Genomic DNA, 24,156 nt, shown 5'->3' on the forward strand with positions numbered 1-24,156 from the left:
AAGCGTGCGAATTTGGTTAGGCTGGAAATGGCATAAGCAGAGAGTAGCAGAACAAGGAATAATGTTGGCTTCGTTTACTTTTAAATTCCTGATTATTATCCATTATCCACTCCCATAGGGTGGCTGTGGAAGTCCTTCCAGAATATATTTTGGAGACAGAGACAAAGCTGTAGGGGAGAGGGGGGGACTCTGGTTATGCACTGTAACGCAGCTAGCAGTTTAGGCATACAACTGAAAAGATGTTTTTAATGTCTTGCAGATGTGTGAAGCTGGAAATCACTTTATCAACGTAGCGTTAGCTCACCAAAATCACTCAGGTCTGTTTCATATTTGTCTGTTTAAGACTGAAGTGTGCTTAACCCATCCATCTTCTGCTGGTATATAATAATTTATGTATCTACGAGCATGGAATAAAGAAAGATTAAGTCGGTACCTTGCCATCGGTATGATGTGCTCAAAATAAATGTGGTGACAAGGAAATATTAACAACACTTGTTGTTGTTCTAAAACTTGTAACAAATTTATCTTAATTATACACACCTACAATTTAAGTGTGAATTTAAGCATGGAATTCCTCTAAAGCATCCTGTTGACAACAGAGAATTAAATTATAAATCAGTTTCAAAATTTTAAAAGTGAAATTGCTGGGGTTTTAGATATACCCATCTCATGCACAGATACACATCCACATATGTACAAACACACGATAAAATCATGAATACTTACACAGGCGTATATCTAAGTGTGCATGTGTATGCTTTTAAAGGCTGCTTCAGGTATGTTTTTCTTTCAGGATCTTTTATACCTTGTGAACAAAACCTATATATACTGGATACACTAGAAAATAAAATATATTTTGAGATAATAATGGTGTAATTTCCCACAATAGCATCCTGCTCAAGAAAATACTTCACCATGGTACAATCAACTTCACACACTGAAGTCAGTTTCTTCTGTTCCAGAAAGCTTTTGATGTACTGTGGTTAGGCAGGTGCTTATGTTGTTTATTGCAAGGAGTCTAAAGCAGTTTAAAAGCAGCAAAATCATTTTTTTTTTAAGCATCCTCAGTGTCTGCAAGTATTAAAGACAGAACCGTTGCCAGAACTGGAAAAGTGAAATGTTGCAATTTATATGAGCGTTATCAGTGGCTGTGGAGAGTCGTGCTGTTAGCTCTGGAGTTGTTTTCCTGTTCTGCTCGGGAACGAAGGATGAGGATGCAAGAGGGGACAGGTTCATGGTCAGGAGTCAGGCTGAGTAAGATACATCTGTGTCCTTTCTATCCCAGAAGAGTGCCCTTAGCACTCTCCTGCTGGCTAGTACACATTAAACAACTCGTTTCTCTTTTCCTCTGAACAAAGGTCTTATCCTTTGGACATGCCAGACCTTTCCTGTACAAACGGATACGTGGCTTGCTAAGCAGTGTTCTCACTGGGATAAATGCAGCTTTGCTGTCTCAAAGATTTCACAAAATTTCCAGACTATAGCTATGCTTTGGAAGCATTGACCAAAGTGACCCTTGTCACATAGTTAGCTTGTTATAGGGCCTTGTTCCCCTCCCTGTAATAAAACCATGGGCTTGTCTTTTTTTTTTTTTCTTTTCCCTCTTTTATAAAGGAAGTAAAGCCTGTTTTCCAAGTCCAACCTACAACCCCTTCACATGGCTCTTCTTGCTGGTATCCTGTCCCAACTATACATATGAGGTGCGTGACTTTCTCCTGTTTCTTTGCTAAGGGCGGGTTGTAAGGTCGTGTAAAACTTTCAGCCTGTGTCCACAGCAAGTCTGCAGCTCCTCCACACATCTCCCTATACATCAAGCATTACATTTTTTTTGTTTCAGAGTCTCCTTGCTCCCACAAATGTTTCTCCACCAGCCCTTCTTTTCCCTCACATGTGTAGCATGACTTTTGAATATATTCTCCTCCATTGCAGAGTCCCCAGCAACCAAATGATTTACCTCCCATCTCTTCACCCTCACACAGCACACTGGGTGGCCCCTTTCTAGCTGTTTTTCCTCTCCTCTCTCCAGTGCAAAGTGTTAGGCTCTTCTTGTGAAGATTTTCCCTTTTGTTTTGTGCATACAATTAACAATGCCTTTACCTTTGCGACAGGTTGGCTCTTGGATTAGTTTCACGGTGATGACACAAACACTGCCAGGTAAGTTTGAAATAAAGCAGAGAGAGCTCTGAAATTGTTTGTGGAGGTGAATTCTGTAAAATTAAAATGTGCCCCAAATTTACAGCACACAAAATACTGTCAGCAAATCTCCCCCATGACATGACTGTACAAACCTTCGAGGTGCTACCCTCAGAAAATTGTGGGGGGTACAAACACTACTGAGACACCCCCAGTCAGCTTCTTTGGATCTAAACCTGCTGTGTTTATTTTTTTGTGAAATATTATTGTCTCTTCACTTTTCACAGTTAAAATTAACTTTGAAATTTAATTAAGAAATACATATTTTTTTCATTTATAGTCAAACATGATACAGGGAACTTTCTTTTCACTGTCAACCTGGAGTGATACTTCTAATAGGAAGAGCTAAAAAGTCATACTGAGTAGTTCCAATGAGCAAAGACACACAAAGGTGCCAGGATTTTCCCACTTGCTTTTATCAGGCACCCAGCTCCTAATATCAACCTGCTTAGCAGTGTTTGCAGATCTTGCTCAGTATTTTCCTGAATCCTTAGAGCCCTAAATACCCATACAAATATGGTCCCTGGGACTGAACTCCCCGGGACTGAGCTCTCCAGAACATTCACTTTTTAATTATCTTGCCATTCCAAAACAGAAAACAATAAAAACTACTTGCAAAAAGTAGCCCCACGTGGTTTACAAATGAAAAAGGAAGGGATTTCAGAAGCGGCTTAAACTCCATCATGACAAAATAAAAATAAAACTTTTAATTTTGTTTGAAAGATAGAACATTTTTTTTGTGCTACAGGTCCAGGTATGGAAATGATCTGAAAGTTCAGGGGCATTGTAGGGCTGCATTCCTGGGGGCAGAAAACAGCAAAGGATGCTGTGTGCACATCCTTTCAGTGACTGTCCCAAACATAACTTGGCCAGATGCAAGATGAATCTGATCCCCCAGCTCGTTTTAAGGGAGGAAAAGGGTACTGAATTTGAAAAACAAAACAAAACAAAACAAAACACATCCTCTACCTCTCAGCCTGAAAGGAGGGGAACCTAAGAGACCTCTTACTGAGCCTTGATGACCACAGCAGGGGCCCATGCAAGACCTGCGTGTAGGACCATGCAGGGCTCTCCACTGAGGTTTTTGTGAGACCTCACTTCTGGACAGCTTCATCTGTGGCTGTCTGCTTGCTCCAGGGTCCATCTGTACAACAAGACGTTACAGCACAGCTCCCTGTTGCGGTTGGAAGCTGAGGGTAAAAATGAAGAAGTGTTATAGGCCAGAAGCAAATCAGAGAAATAGTCGTGTGTGGTCACAGAGAATTCTGTGCCGCGACTGCACGAGGCCCAAGAAGGCCGTGATTTATGATGAGGCCAGAGGTGTTTCAGGGTGTCTCTAGAAGATGTGAACATCTTCTGCATGCGTTCTGACATGGCAGCTGTGAGCCTCAGGACACGTTATCACAGCCACTGCAAGGCTGAGAACGAGGGCAGGGTTAACTTGTCTCTGCCCACAGAAGAGACTTCAGACTTGTCCCTAAACCCTCCTGTGTGCACAGAAACAAGCACTGAAAGAAAACACGATCCTTTTTTTTTTTTTTTGTTCCCTTTTTTCTTGATAGTCGGCATTTTTGCTTTCCTGATGGTCATCCAGATGTCTCTCTGGGCCCAAAAGAAACACAAGCTGTACCTGAAGAAATTTTATCCAGAGGTGCGGAGAAAAGCAGCTATGATTCCTATCATCTTCTGAGCCCTTCACAAGAGTTGAAGCCTAAGTGTACAGCTCAATAACTAATGCAGAGCAAATGAGCCATTTAATTCAGTAACCAAAGAGGACAAACTACTGGATATCTTTTTCAGAAAAATAACAGATCAAAAAGAAGAGGTTTTAATTAAGTGAAAAAAAAAATAGCTCTTGAATTCTTCTTTCCTTCTAAAAGATTTTAAATTAATTTTCTGCAATGGAGCTAATTGGGAGATGATGAGAAAATTTATGTTGAATATGAGGCTAGATATTTAGCAGGTGTAAACGGGCACAGATACTGCTGAAATTAATGGAATACACCTCAACTGCATGCATTCAGATCTGGTGATTTTAAGGTTTGGTGTTAGATGTTGACCAGATGCATGGATTTTTGCATCTATTAAACTGCACAGAAACAGCATGTCCTGCCTCAACTCCTCTAAAGCACCACATCAAAGGATGACTTGCTAAGCTGTTAAAACAGTTTAGACTACTTTTACAACTTTTTTTTTTCCCCCCATCTTTCTTTTTCATTTGATTCTGATAGCAAATTGTTCAATACAAATTGGCTTAAAATGATTCACTGCAGAGACATCTGGTTTTCTTTTATTTTCAGGTAGGCAGATCAGCCCCACAGTCCCAGGAGGGGACTGTTTGTGAGCTGCTTCCCAACTTGCTACTAATTTGCTGCATGACCTTGGGTACATCATTTAAGTCCATACACCCTTTCTCACATTAAACAGCTCTGGAAATGGCAGAAGACTTTCTGGACTAACAAGCATGTTAAGATCTTCTTGTTCAATGCCCAACTGCATCTGGACACCGTTCACTTTAACTTGTATCAAGCACTGTGAAATCCTTGGGCACAAGGTGAACCAGATTACAGCTTGTTATCAAAAAGGAGAGGGATTTTGACAAAATTTCAGTCCCTATCTGAACTGCCACAGATGAATGGCTTCTGCTCCGCTTCAATTTGGCCAGTAAGTTCTCGCTGCTACTTTGCTTTCCAGGACATTATTTTCCAGGGGATCCTCTAGAATCCCCTGGATTTGTTATTCAAGTCCTGAAATCTCTTTAGCTCCATTTGCAAATCAGTGGATCCTTGCCATGCAGAAGCACAATTGTAGTTAGAGACAGCAAGAGAATCAGAACTGTTTAAGCATGCATTTATGGCCTAACTCTGTATATCTTAATTCTAGTTTCATTCTACTACCATTGCACATTTATCAAGGTCTTTTGGCTCCCTTAAGCCTGCGAAAAAGATTGCCAGAAAACCTTTAGTTGTTAGAGAAATACCAAAATACAGATGCAAAGTAGGCAGTTTGTCTCCTAGAGGCTATGTTATCTTAGCACCAGCCCAAGTGTTCTAACAAAGTTCATTTGCCCCCAAAATTGTGTTTATATTCCTCTTCTGATGTCTAATCTAGAGTCTCACAATTTGCCCGTTAGCAACAATAACTCATTTTCATCTTGGTAAATAAATCACTTTCCATATTTTTTTTTTTTATTTTTTAAGCTGATAACATCTAATTTTATTTTATTTTTAATCCTCTCAATGGAAAACCTGAGTTACAGTGAACACCCAGTTGTCTAACCCAGACTACTAATAAAGATCTGTTTCAGAAAAAGTATTTTCTGTACTCTTTAGTCACTTATATATAACAGAAATATTTTGAAACTTTTTTTCCAACTAGTGTTAGACATGTGAGTCATAAGAATGTTGTCTCTTTTTGTTTTTAACTCCAGTTACTGAGATTCTTTTAATTTCAGGTTAATTAAATGTCTCATTTTAGCAGTCTTGAAGTTTGAATAGTTCATGAGGAAAGGTAACTTGGTAAAATTACACATTTATCTAGCAGTCTCTTGGTTGAGATTATTGCAGCTTTAAGTCTGTTCAAGGCACGCTACCAGAGTGACTCTAATTCCTGGGAACACAGTTCCTCTTCAGCAATTAGTTTAAGCCAAGTAAGTACTTCAGGAATTGTTTACCTCTCTGCTTTTTAGTAGGTTAATTGGTACGTGAGGATAGGGGAAGAAGGGTGTTGGCTCCCTAACTGAATGACTGAAGTTTTAAAATCATGGTAGGAGCAAATACTAGGTAATAACAAATGAAGATATACTACAACAGGCTGTCTCATAAATAAATACACAAATAAATAAATAAATAAATAAATAAATAAATAAGGCAGGTATTTTGGGATTTGCTGATGTGATCTTGACTAGCTAAAATTGTTCTAAATTGTGTTAAGTCACTTCACAAATAGCAATAAATCCAACTTCCTGCACATTCATGGATCTTTCTCTATTACTCTACCTTCTGTGATTTTCAGGGCAAGTTCTGTGTGATTAGGACAGATAACGTATCTCCCTGTATTTGCCAGTAATTTTAGCCACAAGCATCATGGATATTCTGAAACAAAACAATTGTCTCCACACAAGCATTTTCTTGGGAAAGTTTGTCATGACTACTAATTACTTGGGGGAAAAAAAAAAAGAGCTCAAAATACTCTGATATTTTCTTGTATTAAGGGCTAATGAGGAAATAAATGGTTAACTGAAAACACGTTTGGTAGTATTCTCTCTTAAGCACAGACCTAACTTTTTCAGAGCCATCAGTAGGAGGAAGACAGGGGCAGGGTCACCTGAGTGCCAGAATATCATCATGTTTCAAGGTCAAAGGGAATGAGCCAACATCCAACGTGATCCATTGCTTAGGTAGTTGCACCGTACTTTAGCCACTGAATACAGAGTTAGTTACTCAACAGACATTGTGAAGGATCTCGCCATCACAGCACTCTGCATGCACTGGCATACATGGGAAAACAATCAGGAAAACGTGAACAAAACTTTTCAGTCCTGCTCCCCTGTGGGGGCCATGAAATCTGCGACTTACAACAAACAAAGCAATTCTTTCCCTTTGAGCTCACTCCTTTATTTTTTTTTTCCACTTGGAAATGTGATGGACTGTAGGGCAGTGAACCCACAGCCCCTGTGGTGCTCAGGATGTTTCCTACCCTTGCTTTTTGCTCCAGTGGCCAGCCTGAGCTTCCTTGATGCTGCTGCCAGCCCTCATCTTAGATGCAACATAATGATGTTTGTCACAAGAAGCAGGAGGCAGAGCAATGCATAGCAGAAGATTCAAGTGGTCAGAGTTGGAGTGAGACAGATTCAGGTTAGACGCAGGGAGCCAGCACAAATACTGGCACAGGTAGGGCCTCTATCTACTGGGGCAATTCCTGCTCAACACTCTTCAGAAGCTAGGCCATCCAAGCCAAAAGACCACAAATACGGCAAGGTACAGAGACATGAGCCTACTAGACAACAGTTCTGGTGGGGACAGTGTGAAAATAATCAGCTGAAGTCCCACGGAGTCCTTCCTGGCCTGCCCAGGAAGGCTGGTGTGAACACCACTGCTCCAAGCACTGCTTTCTCTCCCATCGGTGGAGACTCCTCACACACAGGTCCCTTTGTGTTCACCCAGCAGCTTGCTGCTGGTTTTCTGCTGTGATCCTCCAGACGGGTAAGTCTCATCTTTCTCAAAGTCTAATTTCAAGACTTTCAAATGGGGTAGCCTAAAGTTGGGCCTTTGGTTTCACAGGTCTACATTTCAGTGGCCTGCTCTTGCCATGAAATGCTGACCTTGACAAGAGCAGGCACCAGCTCAGGCTCTCTGGTGACGCACTGAGGCGTTGTGATGGGGAACCAAAGTGGCAGATGCTCCTGTACACAGCTTGGCAGCCTGCGTTTGGATGCCCAGTTTGAAAAAGCCCTTAAGACCCAGCCATATGCTTGTCTTATAAGACAGTTAACACATCTTCCCAGTTGACAGGACTGAAGATTGTCTCAGTGATTTCATCTCTCCATAGAACACTGAAAACAGGAGAAGTGAATAGGCAGATGGTCATCCTTTTTTAAACATGCTATTATCATCAAAATATCTTGTACTTTCCATTGTTTTGTATAAAGAAAGTGACTCTAAATTGGCTTTTATCACACTAGGAACTGAGATAAAGCAACCTGATAGCAAAGTAGTTCTCTGAAAGAGAGCCTGCAGTGATAGCTGAATATAATAAAATAAAAATCACTGAACATGAGGACTTCTAAAGCACACTATAAGAGGGAGAAAGCTATAGGAAAGCAAGAGACTATTTATCTATTTATAGTTTTAACAAGTGCTGCTGAACTAAAAATTAATTCAAACCATAAAGAGTTTTTCAGCAAGCTAATACTTTCCACATGATGCTTTATTGGCTTCCCTTTTCTGTATTTTCCTAGGCACAAGTTTTGTCTCCAAGCTATATTCTCTGTCATTAACATTCATGAAAGCTTTTAGAGAAATGTACTGTATGCCAGTTCCAGCGTTCCACAGATAAACGTAAATGAAGTGTTGTGTTGTCACTGCACAGTGACAAGTACCTACATGAATAATATTTTACTATGAAAAGCCTGGTTTATCACAGGTGAGTGTATAAAGGCTGCTGTATAGCTACAATTAAAGGCAGTTTTCATAACACATGGATTTAGCATCATGGAATAATTTTTTTTTCTAATGTTCTCTGCAGACCTGGTGTTCAGCTACATATGTAACTTGGACATGTAACTCTTTCTGCAGGTGTTGGAGCCAAGAGTAGAGCTGCCCTGGGCCTTTATCATGGCACCAGTGGTTGGCTATTTATTTGCCTAGCTCACCAGAGACTGGCTTTTACTCTGGCACTGCCCTGTGAGGATGGCTCTGAGAAAATATTTCCTTGTCCGTCTGGACAAGAAGTGGCCCATGTGAGGGGCGTCAGTCATGGTGCGACTGAAATACTCTGCACTGAATTGCCTTGCAAGATAATGGTAAATCTAAAACCTCTTTTGTCAAGTGAAAAGACAAGCTAATGGGTCCTGAAGTACGTGCATTTGGATTAAAAAAACCTACCACATATTAACACCTTCACAACACCTAGATTTCTAACATATATCTGCTTTTATCCAACTTCTGAAGCATTTGAAGGCTGAGTAACCAAGCAAGAGGAAATCATTTATAGATAAAAGAAATATGATAAAGAGTATTCAGCAATGCTAATGAATTCCTTATTTAAAAAAGCAAACTTCACATCTTTTGTTGAAGAATTCTGATCATTAGCTAGCTTCCTTGTAACACATGACATTATTCCTGGGAAGAAGTAATACAGCTCTACCTGTGATCCCTTCTGCTGTTCCAAATACTCTGCCATTCTCAACAAGGAAGGCTTTTCTTTTAAAATCACAGCTCCCACCATCTGGGGGCTCTTTCTTTTAAAGCACTACAGGGCAGGCTCAGAAGAAAACAGACCCCATCAAGCACTCTTTTGCTCTTACTCATACCGAAAAGTCGATGGGTTTTCAGTTGACTGGTGGAGCACCATGACACTGAGTTACAAAATAAACAAATACTTTAAAAAGTGTCCCTCTCCTGGAGACGAGAAAAGAAACAAATGGTTTTTTTTTTTTCTAGGACATAATATGAAGCCATTTCCTAGGTTCAAGGGCATCCTTGCAGAATGAAACATTGATTAGAGAGCTGGAAGGACTAGAATGTGGCTGCAGTGTGCTTTTAGGGATTAACAGATATGTCTTTTTGGAGAGAAATTTCACTCTTTCTGACAACAGAGCTTGACAGAAATGGATTAAAGATGACATGTCCAATATTGCATCTAATGAAAAACAAAGTACCTGTTCTGAAACCAACAGAGAATACTGTCACATAAGAACACTGTATTCTTCCACCCTCTGGTTTACGTCATCTCTTTGCAGAATGTGCTTTGCGTTTGGACTAGTATGGCTTTCATTCTAACTCTTACTATTTATCTATTAGAGCTTTGAGATACGCAGTAATGTCAAAGGAAAACCAACTCCTGATTTCAAAAGGCTACGGATGAAATATCTGTGTTACCTATTTCAGCCCTCTTGCCCCACATGCCCAAACTTCCGAATGACTCTCCTACACATTTCCTTTGCTCCTAACCTCTGCAGCTGTTCATGGCCTCCTCCCTGCAAAACACAAGAATAATTCTTCCAGGTCTAACTAATCAAGTTTGTAACAGCATCTTACTATTAAACCATAAATCTATGGAATAAAAGCTGCAACATAATCTCACATACGTTTGAAATGTTTTCTTATGTAGAGAGCCCTAGCAGGTAAAAGGAAAAGATATTGCAGTAATACAGACACAAGGACAAAGTGAATAGGACCGTAGTAATCTGAGAGCTGCAGTCTCCCCAAGGGCTCAGTGCCTTGGACATCTGTCCCAGGAGAGGGAAGCACAGATATAATAAAGATTTACTGCAATGTAATAAAGGCAGTGCTGATCTTGCTTACAGACCTGAAATTAACTTTAGAAGACATAGTACCCTGAGAACACTTAAATAAACAGGTAATCTATTTTGATAACATGCAAATATTTGTCAGAAACTGTACCTCGAACATTCCTGCACTTGGTTTGGAAATGCCAATTTTACAATAATTTTCACGCATGCACTATGAGCACACCATGGACTTGCACAGAGTACTGCAAGTTACACAGGGAATTACTGATAATGACTAAACAAAAGCATGCTGTTTTATTATGTGCAGTTATTTGTCTTCATTTTTGTCAGGGAAATAAAGTGCTATTCCTACCAGAGAAGGCGGTGAAATTTCTTGCACTTATGAACTGCGACGCCAAACCCTCAGGGCAGCCACAGGACTGTGCCAGAGAGCTTGAGCTTGAAGGAAGGAATTCAGGAGTCATTCGTAGGTAGGAGATGACAGCTCTCCACAACCACCCTGCTCCTGTGCTGACGGGTCTGAGTCCCTGATGAAACAAAGACCATTTCCGCCACTGCTGCTCCTTTTCAGAGCTGAATGCCCAGGGGCTGTGGCCCCAGACAGCTATTTCAGCACCCAAGTTCTCTTTGAGCAGCTCAAGGGCTGGGATGCCACAAGCCTACGGCATCTCTGCTAGAAGACGTGCCGTGGACTCCAGGCCAAGGTGCTGAAGCCCGATGCAAGATGGGTTTAGCTCTCTCGGTAAGCCTGCCAAACAGCTAATGCAGTTTGTCATCCTTGAAGAAGCCACTGATGTTAGTTTCTCATCCCTCAAGCAACTCGTGGTATGTGCCAGCCGGTGGTTCGCTGACTGGCTCTCAGTGGCACAGGGCTGCCCAGACCGACAAAAACAAGCACAGCAGCCGCTGCCTGCAAACGCTTTGAAAAATGACTTTTATTTACTGGCACGCAGTTTGTGTAAGGGCACTAAATCTAGGCACATGCAACAGGAGGCAACCTTGCCTAACTGCAGTTCTGTAGCCTTGGGACTGCAGATGCATATGTCATCCAAAGGGCATATTTAAAGCAAGCAAAAAAAAAAAAAAAAAGGAAATGCCTCGTGTAATCACTACGTCGTGTCGCAATTATTTGTGAATAATGCATTATAAAACATGCTGACAAGATCCCCACTTCTCAGCAGCCCTTTGAGCAGTCATTTTTTTTTTCAGATACCATTGAGCAAATAGAAATAAAATCAGATCCTTCAGCATCCACAAACATATGGTTGACACACACAATCAATAGGCAGTTACAAAGAGAGAAAAACTGCAGGAGTTTTCTTATTGGAGATACAGAGGGGGGAGAAACTCCCACCCCCCACTTGGAGCAGAGAAAATAAAATTGATTCATTGGTTACAGTGCAAGGAGATGAGCATCTCCAGCAAGAATTAAGGACACAAACAAGGTCACGACAAAATTTTCAAAGCGGCAGCCAGCAGGATTGGCCAAACTGCCTTCCATTTTAACTGCAATTGTCGATAAAATAGGCACATTATGAGGCAGGCTGAAGGATGGTCAAAAGGTTAAGCCTGGCGAGCTGGGAGAGAAAACAGACAAAACCACCCTCTGACACAATAAATCTCTGCAGACGGGGCTTCTGCTGCTGCTATCCTGATGGGGAGAAGGGCAGAGAGCTGAGGGCAAGCAGATGTCCTAACACCTTGATCTCAGGCAGTGATTTGCAGTGTCCCAAAAGCAGTCTGTGCACAGGGTCTCACCTGTTGCCAAAACTGCTCTGGCAGTTTTGGGCAGACTCTGTCCACTGCTGTCCTTGCTGGGGAAATCCCTGGTTATCTTGCTGAAGGAAAGTCAACCTCTAAGCTGAAGGAGCAGCCACCAGTCTACTGCAGCCCCAGGTTCAGTCCCTTCCCCTGATTCAGAGCAGAGCGATTCAGGGCCCGTGAGCCTGCAGCAGGCAATGAAACCAACAAAGGTCAGAGGGAGTAAAGATCATGCCTGTTATTTCTACTGCTTACCTAGAGCTGCCAGTGAGTTTCCCTGCAAGATTTTCTCTCCATTTCAATTTCCTTCATCCCCAGAGGAGATGCTGCATGCCTTTATGTTGCAGCAAAACACTCTACAGCCGCAAGAAGTGAAAGCCATCTGTTCTTTGAAAGTAAAGTGTTAGGTCTTTTTTCTATTTTTTCTAATTAATATAACTAATCTTTCAGTTTGCTTGCATTTCACAGACAGATGAAATACTATGTATTTCAGCATAAGTTGTGAGAGAAATAGTTCAATCAATCCAAAATGACTGTTTTTTTTTTTTTTTCTTCTGATTTTTGATTCACAGAAAGTGTCAAATATTTATGTTTTCACCAGAAACCAAAATTTACCGATTCCCAGTGGGGACCTCACTTTCCAAATCTCCCTTTTAAGACCCAGTTGCTCGCAGTGCTTCTTTCCCTCAAACCGAGCATCACTTCATTGCTAATTCCTGTAAATTACGGGTGTGAGGGACAGCATCCCCTTGCTTTCAGAGAGAAAACCAGCCAGGCTGAATCCTGCAAGCTGGAAAACATAAAGGTTGATTTCCCCAGCAGAGAAAACCTCTGACCACCGTGCACATGGGAGTCTCTGACACAGCTTGAACTGAGAGCGAACTGAGCCTGATGTATCAGACCACGGAAAAGTTAAAGCAGCAGCAGGAGTCAGCATGCTGCCAAGGGGGAAACGTGTAGCACTGTTTGGGGATTGGGAAGGGAACTGATGGTGCAGAAGCTCTCTGAGACCTGCTGGCTCCCAAAGATAACCAGGCGGTGCCCTGTGCCTTGCTCATGCTTCCAGCCCCCAGATGTTTCCACATTTTTAAGCCTGCCTGGCTCAAAGCAGCGTTGGGGCAAGAAGGGAAAAAGTCACCAGAGACCAAAGTGTCCCTACCCTGGGCTCTTGGCAAGCCTTCTTGCCCTCGGCGAGCTGATATCCTTGAAGCTCTGCCCTGTCCCCCACGTCCCCCTGCCCTCGATGGTGCCGCAGTGCATTCCTACAAAACAAAAGCTGTCCACGATTGCAGATGGCTGTTGTAATCTCCCTGACTGACATAAATAAAATAGATGGATGCGAGCAGACTAATGATCTACTCTAGGAGGCTTGGTTATGATGCACTGAAAAGAACAGCTGGTTGTCAGCAACATATTTACCAGGAATTTAAAAGACAACAACAGCCATATAATCCAGAGGATTTAATGACAGAGTGGAATGAATGCTGAATAAATGCTCCTTTTGATAAACTCACAAACATTTGGGGGATGCAACAGTGATTTATATTCTTATGGGAGAAATAAACAAATTAAGGATTTCACGGCCTTGTGGAGACTGGATTTTGTAAATGTGAATTTCAGTGTACTTTCAGATTAACCTTTTCTGTCTTGGTATTAGAGGGAAACAAAACACAGAATTTTCAACTTGCAAGAAGCTCCAGATTTTTGGTACACAGTTGGCTTGTTATTCAGCCCTCTCTAAATCAAATTAGAAAAAAAAATGTTTCACATTCAAAATGTTCTGTGGAGCAGGATTTCAAGCTTGGTCTATACTGAAACCATCAAATTACCACACCAAAATTTTTACTTTCTGGGTGTCAAAATGTTTGAGTGGAAAGTTGGATTTTCATAGTGTTGAAATGTTTCCTTGCAAGATGGTAAAAATCACTGTGATTCCCAGCACGGAGTACAACAGCTGCATTTAAAAATGTCTGTTATCATCTGAACTAATACAAACAGACAGCACTACTGATGGGTGAAACGAAACTCTTCAAAACAAAGCTCTCCGTCTGAATTCAGCTTTTGACAATCTTCCTACAGAGCTTTCAGATATCAACGAAAGAGCATTTTCCAAGAAAAATCACACTGGAAAATGGCTTTGGCCAACTCCGAGGAGCGTGCTGAATAACTGAGGGTACAAAGAGCACAAGGCTTTGGCCATGCTGTCTCTCCAGCATCAGACCTCTTGCACCTTCTCTACCCATTCCTTGTATCTCTGTACTCTCCAAAGACAGGGGAGAGGCAGCATGGCATGCCTGATGTTCAGCCATTTGGACACTTCTGCTGATGTCCTTCCTGAAACGCAGCTCTGTTCGTCCTGCCTCACTGCGTGGTACAAGCCTTCAGCTGCAAACACGCTGGCATTATTACTGTGCTGTCAATGCTACTGCTGTGCTGACTCTAGTTACTCTGTACTGAGGCTAACTCCTTCCAGAGATGCTATTAATCTGCCTGACGCGAGTCTTCAGAGGTTTCTGGGCACTACCCTGAGCCAAGTCACAGGCACATGCTCACCGAGCCCTGTACAAACCGATGGGCCAAGACTTCTGCAGCCCTCAGTACATCACATTCAACACTGAGAGGACTATTAAGACTGTTCCACTGCCCACGGTGTTCAGCTGTGTGAAAAGGCCATTATTTTAGCATTGGCAAAAAGTTCAGGAAACCAGCAGAGGAATGTTGCTGCAGGTTCACTGGGGTGCCTACTGCCCTTTCTGTTGGAGGAAGCAACAATCTATATTTCCTACCAGATATTTCCCCCAGCCAGTTCACAGCCTCCCCATGTTTCCCACACTTTCCTTGCTCCTCATTAGTTGTTGCATTAACACCTAAAGCAAAGGTTGAGACACCACCGTGCTAGATGCTGTATGCAAAACCAAAAAGGAAAACAATCCCTACTCCCATCTGAGCATGAAGGGATGCAAGGGCAATAAGTCTTGAGTTATGGAGGATGGTGTGACAAGGAAAAATCCTTCTAGATTTTCATTAGCAAACTCATTTGAGATAAACTGGAGGAACGATAATTTCTTGGAGGGGAGATGAACTTCACACTGTAAAGCCTGTGCTGCCGAAAGCAAAAGATAAGCGTGACCTCTGCTTTTAATGTATTTGTCTTTCCATATCCGCTCATAGACAGTCAACCCAGCCTATTAGCACCATTGGTCTAACACTAAAAGTCAATTTGATTTAACTGCAGTTGCTGGCACTGCAAACTGCCTGGCTATCACTCAGCTAGGAAAGAGACATTAGCTCAGGTGCTGCCTCGGATCAAGCTGCTCTCTTGCCTTTATAAGGTACCTGGGATCCTGCTTTAATTCAATCCAGGGCTGTCAAAAGCATATGGGATCAAATGAAAACGCCAAATTTAAAATACAAATAACCATCGAAGGTAGATTTTTAACTACTAACACTGTATCATTAAGCCAAAGTTGATGCCTTTTACAGCAACATTAAAGCAAGTGTTATTAAAAGAAAATGAGGCATTTATCAATAAACATTTTTAGTGTTATTGAAAGTCTCAGAATTAACACTCTTGCGATATTTTGACTAAAACAAGCTCTTTCAAAGGCTCTTTCTAGCACATTAACATCTCTTTAAACTTTGAGGATGTTTCAGATCTTTCTTCACTAGTAAAGGGACAAATTAAATCCCAATAAGAATGATACAAAACTAGAAGTGCATGCATTTGCTGTTGCTTATATGCTCTGAAATAAAAACACTCAGAATAGAAAGATCAGCCTTTTTGCCAGAAAGTATAGGAATTAACTTTCATGGTCCCAAAAGGAAATATGAGCTAAATTCTGCCATCCTCAGCCTCTGAAGAATTTTGGATGATATTAATTACCCATTACCTTTTATAGGGCTTCAGTGAGAATGCACCCGCTGAGAATTTCAGGACTGTCTCCAGCATCGTAAGGTTAGAACAAGCTGCTAGTGAGTACCACAGACAGGCATACACTTATTGTGAGAGCATTTTTAAATATTTGATTGCAGGACAAAACTTCTGAGAACTGACCTGAGTTGTCTGAAGAGCCCTTAAAAATGTATTCCTCCGTTCTTCTCCAAATACATATATAGTATCTTGCACATGCAGATGTCTCAGGGTAGAAATAAGTATGGGAAACTCCACTGACTGTACATCATGACGAGAAGTACAGAAAATCTACTTTGAATCATGGCATAGAAGTAAGAGGGACCTAGAGGTCCCTGAATGAATTAGTCTGCTTAGTTAAGATGTAGTAAAATACATTTTGCTCTTTAAGATTTCCTCCTGCATGTACAGACACAAGGATTTTGCTCCCAAATCCTGGTGCCATGGCCCCAGCTGTTTGCCTCTTTACTACCTCCCCTCCGCCCCCCAGCCCAAATCCTTGTTTTCCACCCTCTTTAACACAACATATCTGGACAGAACTGCCTCAAAAACATTGCAGCGTGCTGCAAGGGGACATCCTTACCATGAACACACTAATAAAAATGTGTGCCTAGCTCTAGCCACTCACTTGAAGTCTACGTGTAGCAAGGCTGTGAGTGCCCTTCCAGTTGGCTTGTGTAGAGGGCAAGTGGACATAAGGTATTGCAGTAATAAAGCCAAATGCTTTAAGTTTAAAAGACTCTGATAAAAGTTGTGCTCAAACACACAGTGAGCAGGCTCTATCCTGTCTCTGCGAGTGCCACCCCTTTCGGTTGAAGGTCTGGCTTTGATTATGTTCATCAGAGAACTAATTGAGCTTGGTCAGCTTGGTCTTTTGGGCCTTTTCTTATGGATTAACTTTTATTAGAGCTAACACAGAGGACATGAGGAAGGCTGGAAAGGACACGGAGATGATAAGCCTAGTATGTGAGAGGAATAATAGTTGTGTAACATGCTCGTGAAGACAAAATTGGGTTCTAGAAAGAAATATGACACAGCCATGTACTTTTTAATGCCCTGTAACCTGCATAGCTTCAGAAACCCTTCTTATGCTGTTTTTCTTTCTGTACTGTTCATTTCTGTAACTGTATTTCTAGCTTTTCTAGCCTGCTTGTGACAAAACAACGAGATTGGAAAGTGACCACAGGAGGATCTACTTTTGCCCCATGGGAACAAGACATCATTGTAAACTAAAGACTCTACATGTCTTTCCACAGAACAAAATGGCCTCAAGAAGAAAACTGGTATCCATAGGATATTAAAAATGTGTCTATACTGGTATTTACATGAAGAAAAAAAGACAAAAAGAGCCCAGCAATAATAAAGGCTGTGCAGAGGTATGATGACTTATTAAAGCTGCTATTAGAAGGAAACTTGCATTATTGGATGTAGGCTTTGAAATTATGGCACAAGACTAAGTCATACAGAAAAGTAAGAAGTTACAGTTCCTGACAATTTTCTACTATTTTTCTTAAAATAATAATACTAATATGGAGAAAGAAAAAAAGAAAAAAAAAGACAAGAAAAAAGAGCAATTAGAATGTTTTATCTTTTAAATTTGTTTTGGAGAGCATACATCCTGTAAATGCCTTAGCTCATATTGAGTAATGACAAGCAAGCTAAAAAGCATTTCAAGTTTTCTAAAATTTAAAGGAGGTCTTGTATCTTTCTCTTTCCAATGATCATTCTATGCTACAATTGCCATCCTTTTGGGTGTCTAAACAATAATCTTTTGAAGAAAGGGAACATGCTTATGAGACACAGGAAGAAAGTATCTTATTTAATGCACGGTAGCCAGGATTCAAAGGGAAAATATAAGAAATTGAAGTTGCTCCCTGGACATACCATTTTTGCTCATTGGCATGAGAAGAAGGCTACTGGCCAGGAAATACGTGGCTAGTGTGAGGCTCAGAGGTAGGTGTTGGGGCACATACATTTGCTTCTGAAGGCCAATGAAAAATAGGTCGCTTCTGTGAGAGGAGAGCATTAATTCCCGTACAGGACAACTTGGGGAGACCTCAGCTGCATTTCAGTGGACATTTCTTGCCAGCCCTGTGCAAAAAATATAAACCTAGCAGGGCATAGGTGAAGGATGACCAAAGGAATAATGAGCTTGTTTCTCGAGAGTGAACTAAGGGTGTTTGTGTTATTTAGCTGAGCAAAGCGAAGACCAAGAGAGATCTGATTGGGCTCTATAAATACAGCGGGGTAAGCTTCAGGGAGCCAGAAGAGCAATTTAAACTAAAGAACAATGTTGGCACAAGAACAGATGAACATTAATTGGCATGAATAAATTTTGGCTGGAAAGCTGAGGGTGATTTCTAGCTATTTGAGGAGCGAGTTCCTGGAACAGCCTTCTAGTGGCGGGTAGAAAGAGCAAAAATAAAGAAAACAAATCAAACCAAAACAAAAAACAAATGGAAAGCAAATATCAGGGAGATTTAAGGCAGAGGCTGACGCATGCCTGGCTAGAATGAGACAGCATGGCCATCTGTGATTGCAGCAGACAATTCAAGTGATCCTTTCCTGCCCTAGTTTTCCATGATGGCTTCCTTGGTGGGATTATCGTTTGCAAAAAGAACTCTGCTTTGTGGTCTGGGATCTTGCTGACAATTTCAAACAAGTGTAAACGTTTCCTAGGAGTGCAGAAGCTCGTCCTAGAGATACAAAGCCTCTGGATTCTGGATGAAATCACCAGCTCCCATGCAGTATGAGTACGCACACCACAGCGATAACCTCCCGCAGCCCCATATGAATCATGTACAGTTAAATCTCTGCACAGAACAAGCCACTGGTCCTAAGATGCTAATGTCATGAACAGAAATGCACAGCAGGAGGGACAGCTCTTTATTCTTTAATTAACTCATACATTTCTTCAGCCATATCGTACATCAAGCCTGGCCATAAAAGTGGCAATTTTATAGTGTGTAAAAAAGAATGAAATGATTCAGAAAGATTGAAGATCCTTTTATAGCGAATGTATATGCCTTTCGGAGCACAGCAGATTCCAAACAGATACATTACTGTCATCCATAAAACCACTTTGATAACTTATTTACTGTAACTTTGGGTGACATTGTCACAGATTAATGGTTTTGTAATATCCATAGGTGCTTCAGGTCATCACACTGTTCTTGAAGGGATTTTTTTGCCAGATGTGTGATGTTGGTAAGTAGCGAGTCACCATTGCAATTGCTCGATGCCCACTGTTTTGTCTACGTAGTGTTAGGATGCAAAATGGATGGATGAACGACAGAATAATCTGGGCAATTCAAGGCAAATATAATTAGAATATTTAATTTCTTGCCTAAACTTTTTACCCCCAAACCCTGCAAGACAAGATATAAATGTAATGTAAATGTAACTAGTTAAAAAAAAAAAAAAAAAAGATAAAATTTAAAATGAAGATAGGAATAAGAACTTAAATGCTGTAATCTCCAAAGAGAACCAGCAATCAAAGTCTAATATCCTCATATTGTGCCAGATAATGAAACATTAAGCTGAAGATAATAAGATTTCTTTCCACTGGATAGTCTTCAGCATAGTTAAACTTGCGAATGAACAGCTGAAGTGTTTTACATAAGCAAAAGGTTAGATGTCAAGGATTCTGAGGGGTGAAGGAATAAAAAAAAAAAAAGCTCATTTACTACACGGTAAGTAGAACTCACTTATCACTCATTCACTTTTAAAATTGTGCCATAATTAAATGCCCTTTAAGACAGACAGCTTCACCATTTTATGCACTGATGGGCACCGAGGATGCAGTGGACATTTTCACCTAGCTTCCCTAAGGGAACGAAGCCTAAGTAATTGTGCTGCACGTATGTGTACATCAACGCCTTCACCCTCCTCAGTAAATTCAAAGATCTGCAAATTTCTATCAAATATGACAAAAAGGCAGACATCTCAAACACAATAAATTTCACAGCACTGGGAAAACTGCATGCTAGCATCGTATCCCACTGAAGGAACAGATAGGTCACCCAAATCAGCCTCCGAGAAGCTATCACAGCACAAGAAGTCAGAGGAAGCCAAGCCAAATTCATTCCACTGCCAATGGAGTTGTGTGGTGTAAATGCCTGAAGTAACTAGGAAAATAAAACTAACATTCACACTTTTAAGGAAAAGGTACAGCATTGAAGAGGCTTTCAGGGTAGGGCATAACTGCATTATCTGAGCATTCCCTAGGCTCCCAACCTTAGATGCTATCGCGCTGGGGAAACTTGGTGTGCTAGCTCTAAGGAACACCACGGAGCGTGGAGTGGAGTGGAGACACCACGGCTAGGCTCTGTAATCAGGTGGGGCCTCGATTGTTCTTGTGCACAAAGCTGCACTTTTTGCCACCCTAAGCCAAAGACCTGTCATGTTTTGACAAATGCTGTACCCTAGTGTACTTTTTGCTCATTATAATATCATTATAATACCAAAACACACCTCCATCCCAAAAGCTACCCGCCTCCAAGGTGCGACCACCCCTCACTGAGCATGCGCTCTGAATTTCTCGGAGCCTATTACTTTAAACGGAGACGGGAAAACTTTACACCAATCATAACTAAGATATGCTTGACTAGAGCCACTCAAGCTCCACCTAAAAGATAGAAAATAATATAAATTGGCCCAAGAGAGAGGGGATGTTAGGGAAGATACCATCGTCAGGGGAGATACCATCCCGAGGACATACAACATCCTTAGGACCTCCTGACTCCTGGGATCAGTCGACGGGCTGAGCCTCTCTTCCCCCCCCATTGGGACGCCTTTGGGTGAGATCTGAATATTTGCTTATAAATCTCTATAGAGTCTTTGATCCTTTTAACGCGTTTATTTCTAGGCTGCGCACCTAGAACCCACACCTAGAACCCACACCTAGAACCCCTGTGTATTTCATGCATACTAGCTTGCTTTTGCAGACAGTCACTATCACCGGCAATCCAAAAGAACCTGATTATCTGTTGCTGTAATAAACCATACTTGATTGCATTGTGATAGCTCTCATTAATGCAACTAGGGTGGTTATCCGTGATAGTTCAGTGTTCTGAATCTAACCAGACCCCCAGACGGTTAATGCATTGTTGGTGAATGTCTGAACGGACCCCCAGGTGGTTAATACGTTTTTGGTGAATGTCTGAGTGGACCCCCAGGCGGTTATTACGTTTTTGGTGAATGTCCGAACGGACCCCCAGTTTTGGTGAATGTCCGACTGGTTCAGTACTCTGAATCCAACCGGGCCCGTAACGGTTAATCAGCTACACCCCTTTAACGCGACAAGTTGCCAGCTCTGTAATGTGCTGCTGAGGTGCAGTGACACTGGTAAAGTAATTACTGCCCTGTCTATGGTACTAGACTGGGCTGGTTATTCACCACAAGGGTTTTTTATCTTCAGAGATGTGAAGAGAGGATGAGTCCACTGTGCCTGCTATGGGGCGTGAAGGAACTGAGCTCTGTGCTCTAGGTAGAAGTGCGAAAGAGAAATGAGTATTTCAGCTGGGATGTTACAAAAACCCTACGGGGCTGAGACAAATACATCTCAGGGAAACATGGATACCTGCCTCCTTGAACATTACCTGCAAATCCAAGACTTAACCATTTCAGTAAAAACTATTAAAATGCAGCAGTGGAGTTGCATACACTGAATTGAAATGTCCCTGCAGTGGGTTTCAGCCTCAGGGTCTGAGAGGAGCAGGGTCTTGCAGAAGAACGTAACAGAGGACACAGCAGAGCACCCTGGCATCTTCAGGCCACTGTCAGTGCCAAGGCTTGCATGCTATGGGTTACACGTGAGCCAGTGCATGGAACAGCTATCAAGAGGTTTCTCTTCTGCCAGCCCCTTCCCTGCTCTTCCTTCCTGATGGATCTGTTCACTTTTACAAAACCTGAATAGATGTTTTGCCAATTTTCAAAAACGCCTTGAAACAACCCATCGCTAATGCCCTAACACCATGCTCCGTACAACAGCAGCCTGCCACACAGCAAACGAAAAGAGAACACTCTCCCATACTATATTCAAGTTGCATTGAATTGCTAACATATGCAATGAACAGAGTTTTCCCAAGGAATAGTTTTGAGTAGATGGTTTCTTTTACACTCTACTCCCTTAACTATCACAAATATTCACAGCACATCTCCGCTTCATCCCACATTACAAAATCTCATCAGTATATCTCTCACCTTCACTCCATTTTTTGTATGAACCTTTTTGTAGGCGAATTATGGAGAAGCGAGGGCATGGTCATACATCCAACATCAAGGTCAGGGATGCTGAATGGGGCACTAAGATTGCAGGACGGGATTGGCAACAGAAATAACCTAGTACCACAGACAAATAATATGCTCTTCATTAGCATAAAACAGATTTTTTCTTATCTTCTGCTAAACTTTGGGTGAGGTAGAATCTCACAGAAGTAATATTCCTCAATGCATTTGCAAAATCGCTGTGGAAAATGTGCACAGAGATCGTGAACCGACACTCAGCATTGAACTACCTTTCCAGCAAAGGCAAAGCCAGGCTCTCCTGGGAGCATGTTTGGTCTTTGCAAAACAACGGATATGTTAGGGTTTTTTCTTCTCTTTCTAAAATAAACCGCAGTAATGCACAAAGAAGGTGGCAGATGGTTGCTTCCTAATCTGCACATGAAATATCTTTCAATTACAGAATTTGTTGCTTAATGTCTCAAAGTCCGTATTAATTATACACACTAACAGAGGGGCAGTGCTGAAAACGACTGGATCTGGTTGTGAGGCTGAACGGTCTTCAGTGTGGAGTTTAATTGTTTTTCCCCATAAAGCAGGTGAAAAGCTCAGACAAAGAAATTTTGCCAGATGGCAGCTGATAACACAACATCTTGTGCTGCTTTTTCTGCTGCAAACTGCCAGGGGAAAAGCAGTCCACAAAGTCTCCCATGGGTTCGAGGATTTGGGATATTTTTTTTTTTTACAAGAATAGGGTACAATTCACGCTTGCTTTTGAGGTGACAATACCGTCGATTAAGTACCTTGTGAAACTTCCAGAAAAGCTATAGGTGTTATTTGAATGCCCTATAGGCCTTGTCCTGATCTTCTGCCAGGGTTAAGCACTTAATAGCTTGATATCAATCACTGAACTGCAAGAAAATATATTTGTGATATACACGGAGAGGAATCAGATTAATTACCCACCCACATCCTTGTGAAGCTGCAAGCTTGTAATAGAGAAACCAGCTATTTTTTTGACGCTAAAAGGAAGAAAAATGCCATGGCAACTTCTCTGTGCTATTTAATCACATTTACTGAAATTTTATTAGGTGCTTTTGAAGTAAAATGGCAGGAAATAATCTATAAAAAATAATGTGCTTTTAAATACAAAGACCTTAAATGTGAGTACAAAAAGGAAACCAAATCTCTAATTTAGTGGAACCAGTATGATTAAAAATAATTACATTTGTAAAGTGAACATTTGGAGAAAAAATGATTAATGTGCTTAGTAATAACATCCATCTAATTTGTATAATGAGCATTTTCATTTAAAGCCATGTTTCCATTCAAAATATGAGGAGATTAAAAAGAAATAACTCAGAGTCGTTAGTATCATCTATCCGTATTTACATCAGCATCCTGATTCTGAGCATGGCACGGCTTAATGGCTCTGTTTGCCATTCAATCTTTACAAAAAACCAAAAGCGACAACTTCTAATTAATTTTTTTTAATTTATAAACTCACATACATGCCCTGAAACATTAATTGTGGCAAATCAAAAGAAATACTAGACATTTAAATACTGATTGCTCGCCATGTCAGCAAAAACACAGAAGTTAGTCATCTATGTGGGTATAAATTAATATTCATTAGAGCTCCATTAACTTTCCCTGATACCAACCTTGGAAAATATTATTTTGCCTGTGTGTGGTTATAACTTTGGATTTTCATTTTATTTTTCACTCCATGCCAGGCTGCCCCTTCTCTCTTTCTACAAAGGGCTTTGTTGTTATTTTCAGCGTAAGCAGTGGATTATACTGGATAATGCACTACATCCCTCAGGTGATGTGATGGTGTGTGCCTGCACCCAAGTCCCATCATGTTGATGCTCTGCAAGCACCTCGCACTAAAGACAACTGTGACTCTTTCTCTAAACTGGGTAACAAACCTAGTCCTTAAGTCTTTGGCATTTCGCTATCCTTGGCCGTCTTTCAGATTATCAGGTTTCTACAAGCTTTGTGAGCAGCCTGAAAACACCTTACGCTGGCAAGAAGCCTGAATTAAAATGACATTTAAAGATCCACAGCACCTAGGAAGCCCACAGGTGGT

The 24,156-nt window shown here is 41.3% G+C and overlaps 1 protein-coding gene and 1 long non-coding RNA gene across 6 annotated transcripts in view; one reads left to right on the forward strand and one right to left on the reverse strand.

The window, feature by feature from the left end:
• The window catches only part of TECRL (trans-2,3-enoyl-CoA reductase like), a 60,151-nt gene extending 53,588 nt beyond the window's left edge, over window positions 1-6,563 (forward strand). The window contains exons 9-12 of the mRNA XM_068681631.1: window positions 260-317; window positions 1,615-1,700; window positions 2,109-2,154; window positions 3,756-6,563. Coding sequence (XP_068537732.1) covers window positions 260-317; window positions 1,615-1,700; window positions 2,109-2,154; window positions 3,756-3,883 — 318 coding nt within the window. The 3' untranslated portion in view covers window positions 3,884-6,563. The remainder of the gene's footprint in view (window positions 1-259; window positions 318-1,614; window positions 1,701-2,108; window positions 2,155-3,755) is intronic.
• A 3,939-nt stretch (window positions 6,564-10,502) lies between these two features.
• The window catches only part of LOC137856342 (uncharacterized), a 298,868-nt gene continuing 285,214 nt past the window's right edge, over window positions 10,503-24,156 (reverse strand). For 4 of the 5 annotated variants that reach the window (XR_011096373.1, XR_011096372.1, XR_011096371.1 and 1 more), the window contains exon 12: window positions 10,503-12,114. This is a non-coding gene — a long non-coding RNA (uncharacterized lncRNA). The other variant, XR_011096369.1, reaches the window with a different exon arrangement.

The sequence above is a fragment of the Anas acuta genome, chromosome 4 (genome assembly GCF_963932015.1).
Source record: "Anas acuta chromosome 4, bAnaAcu1.1, whole genome shotgun sequence".
In the NCBI taxonomy this organism is placed as follows: domain Eukaryota; kingdom Metazoa; phylum Chordata; class Aves; order Anseriformes; family Anatidae; genus Anas; species Anas acuta.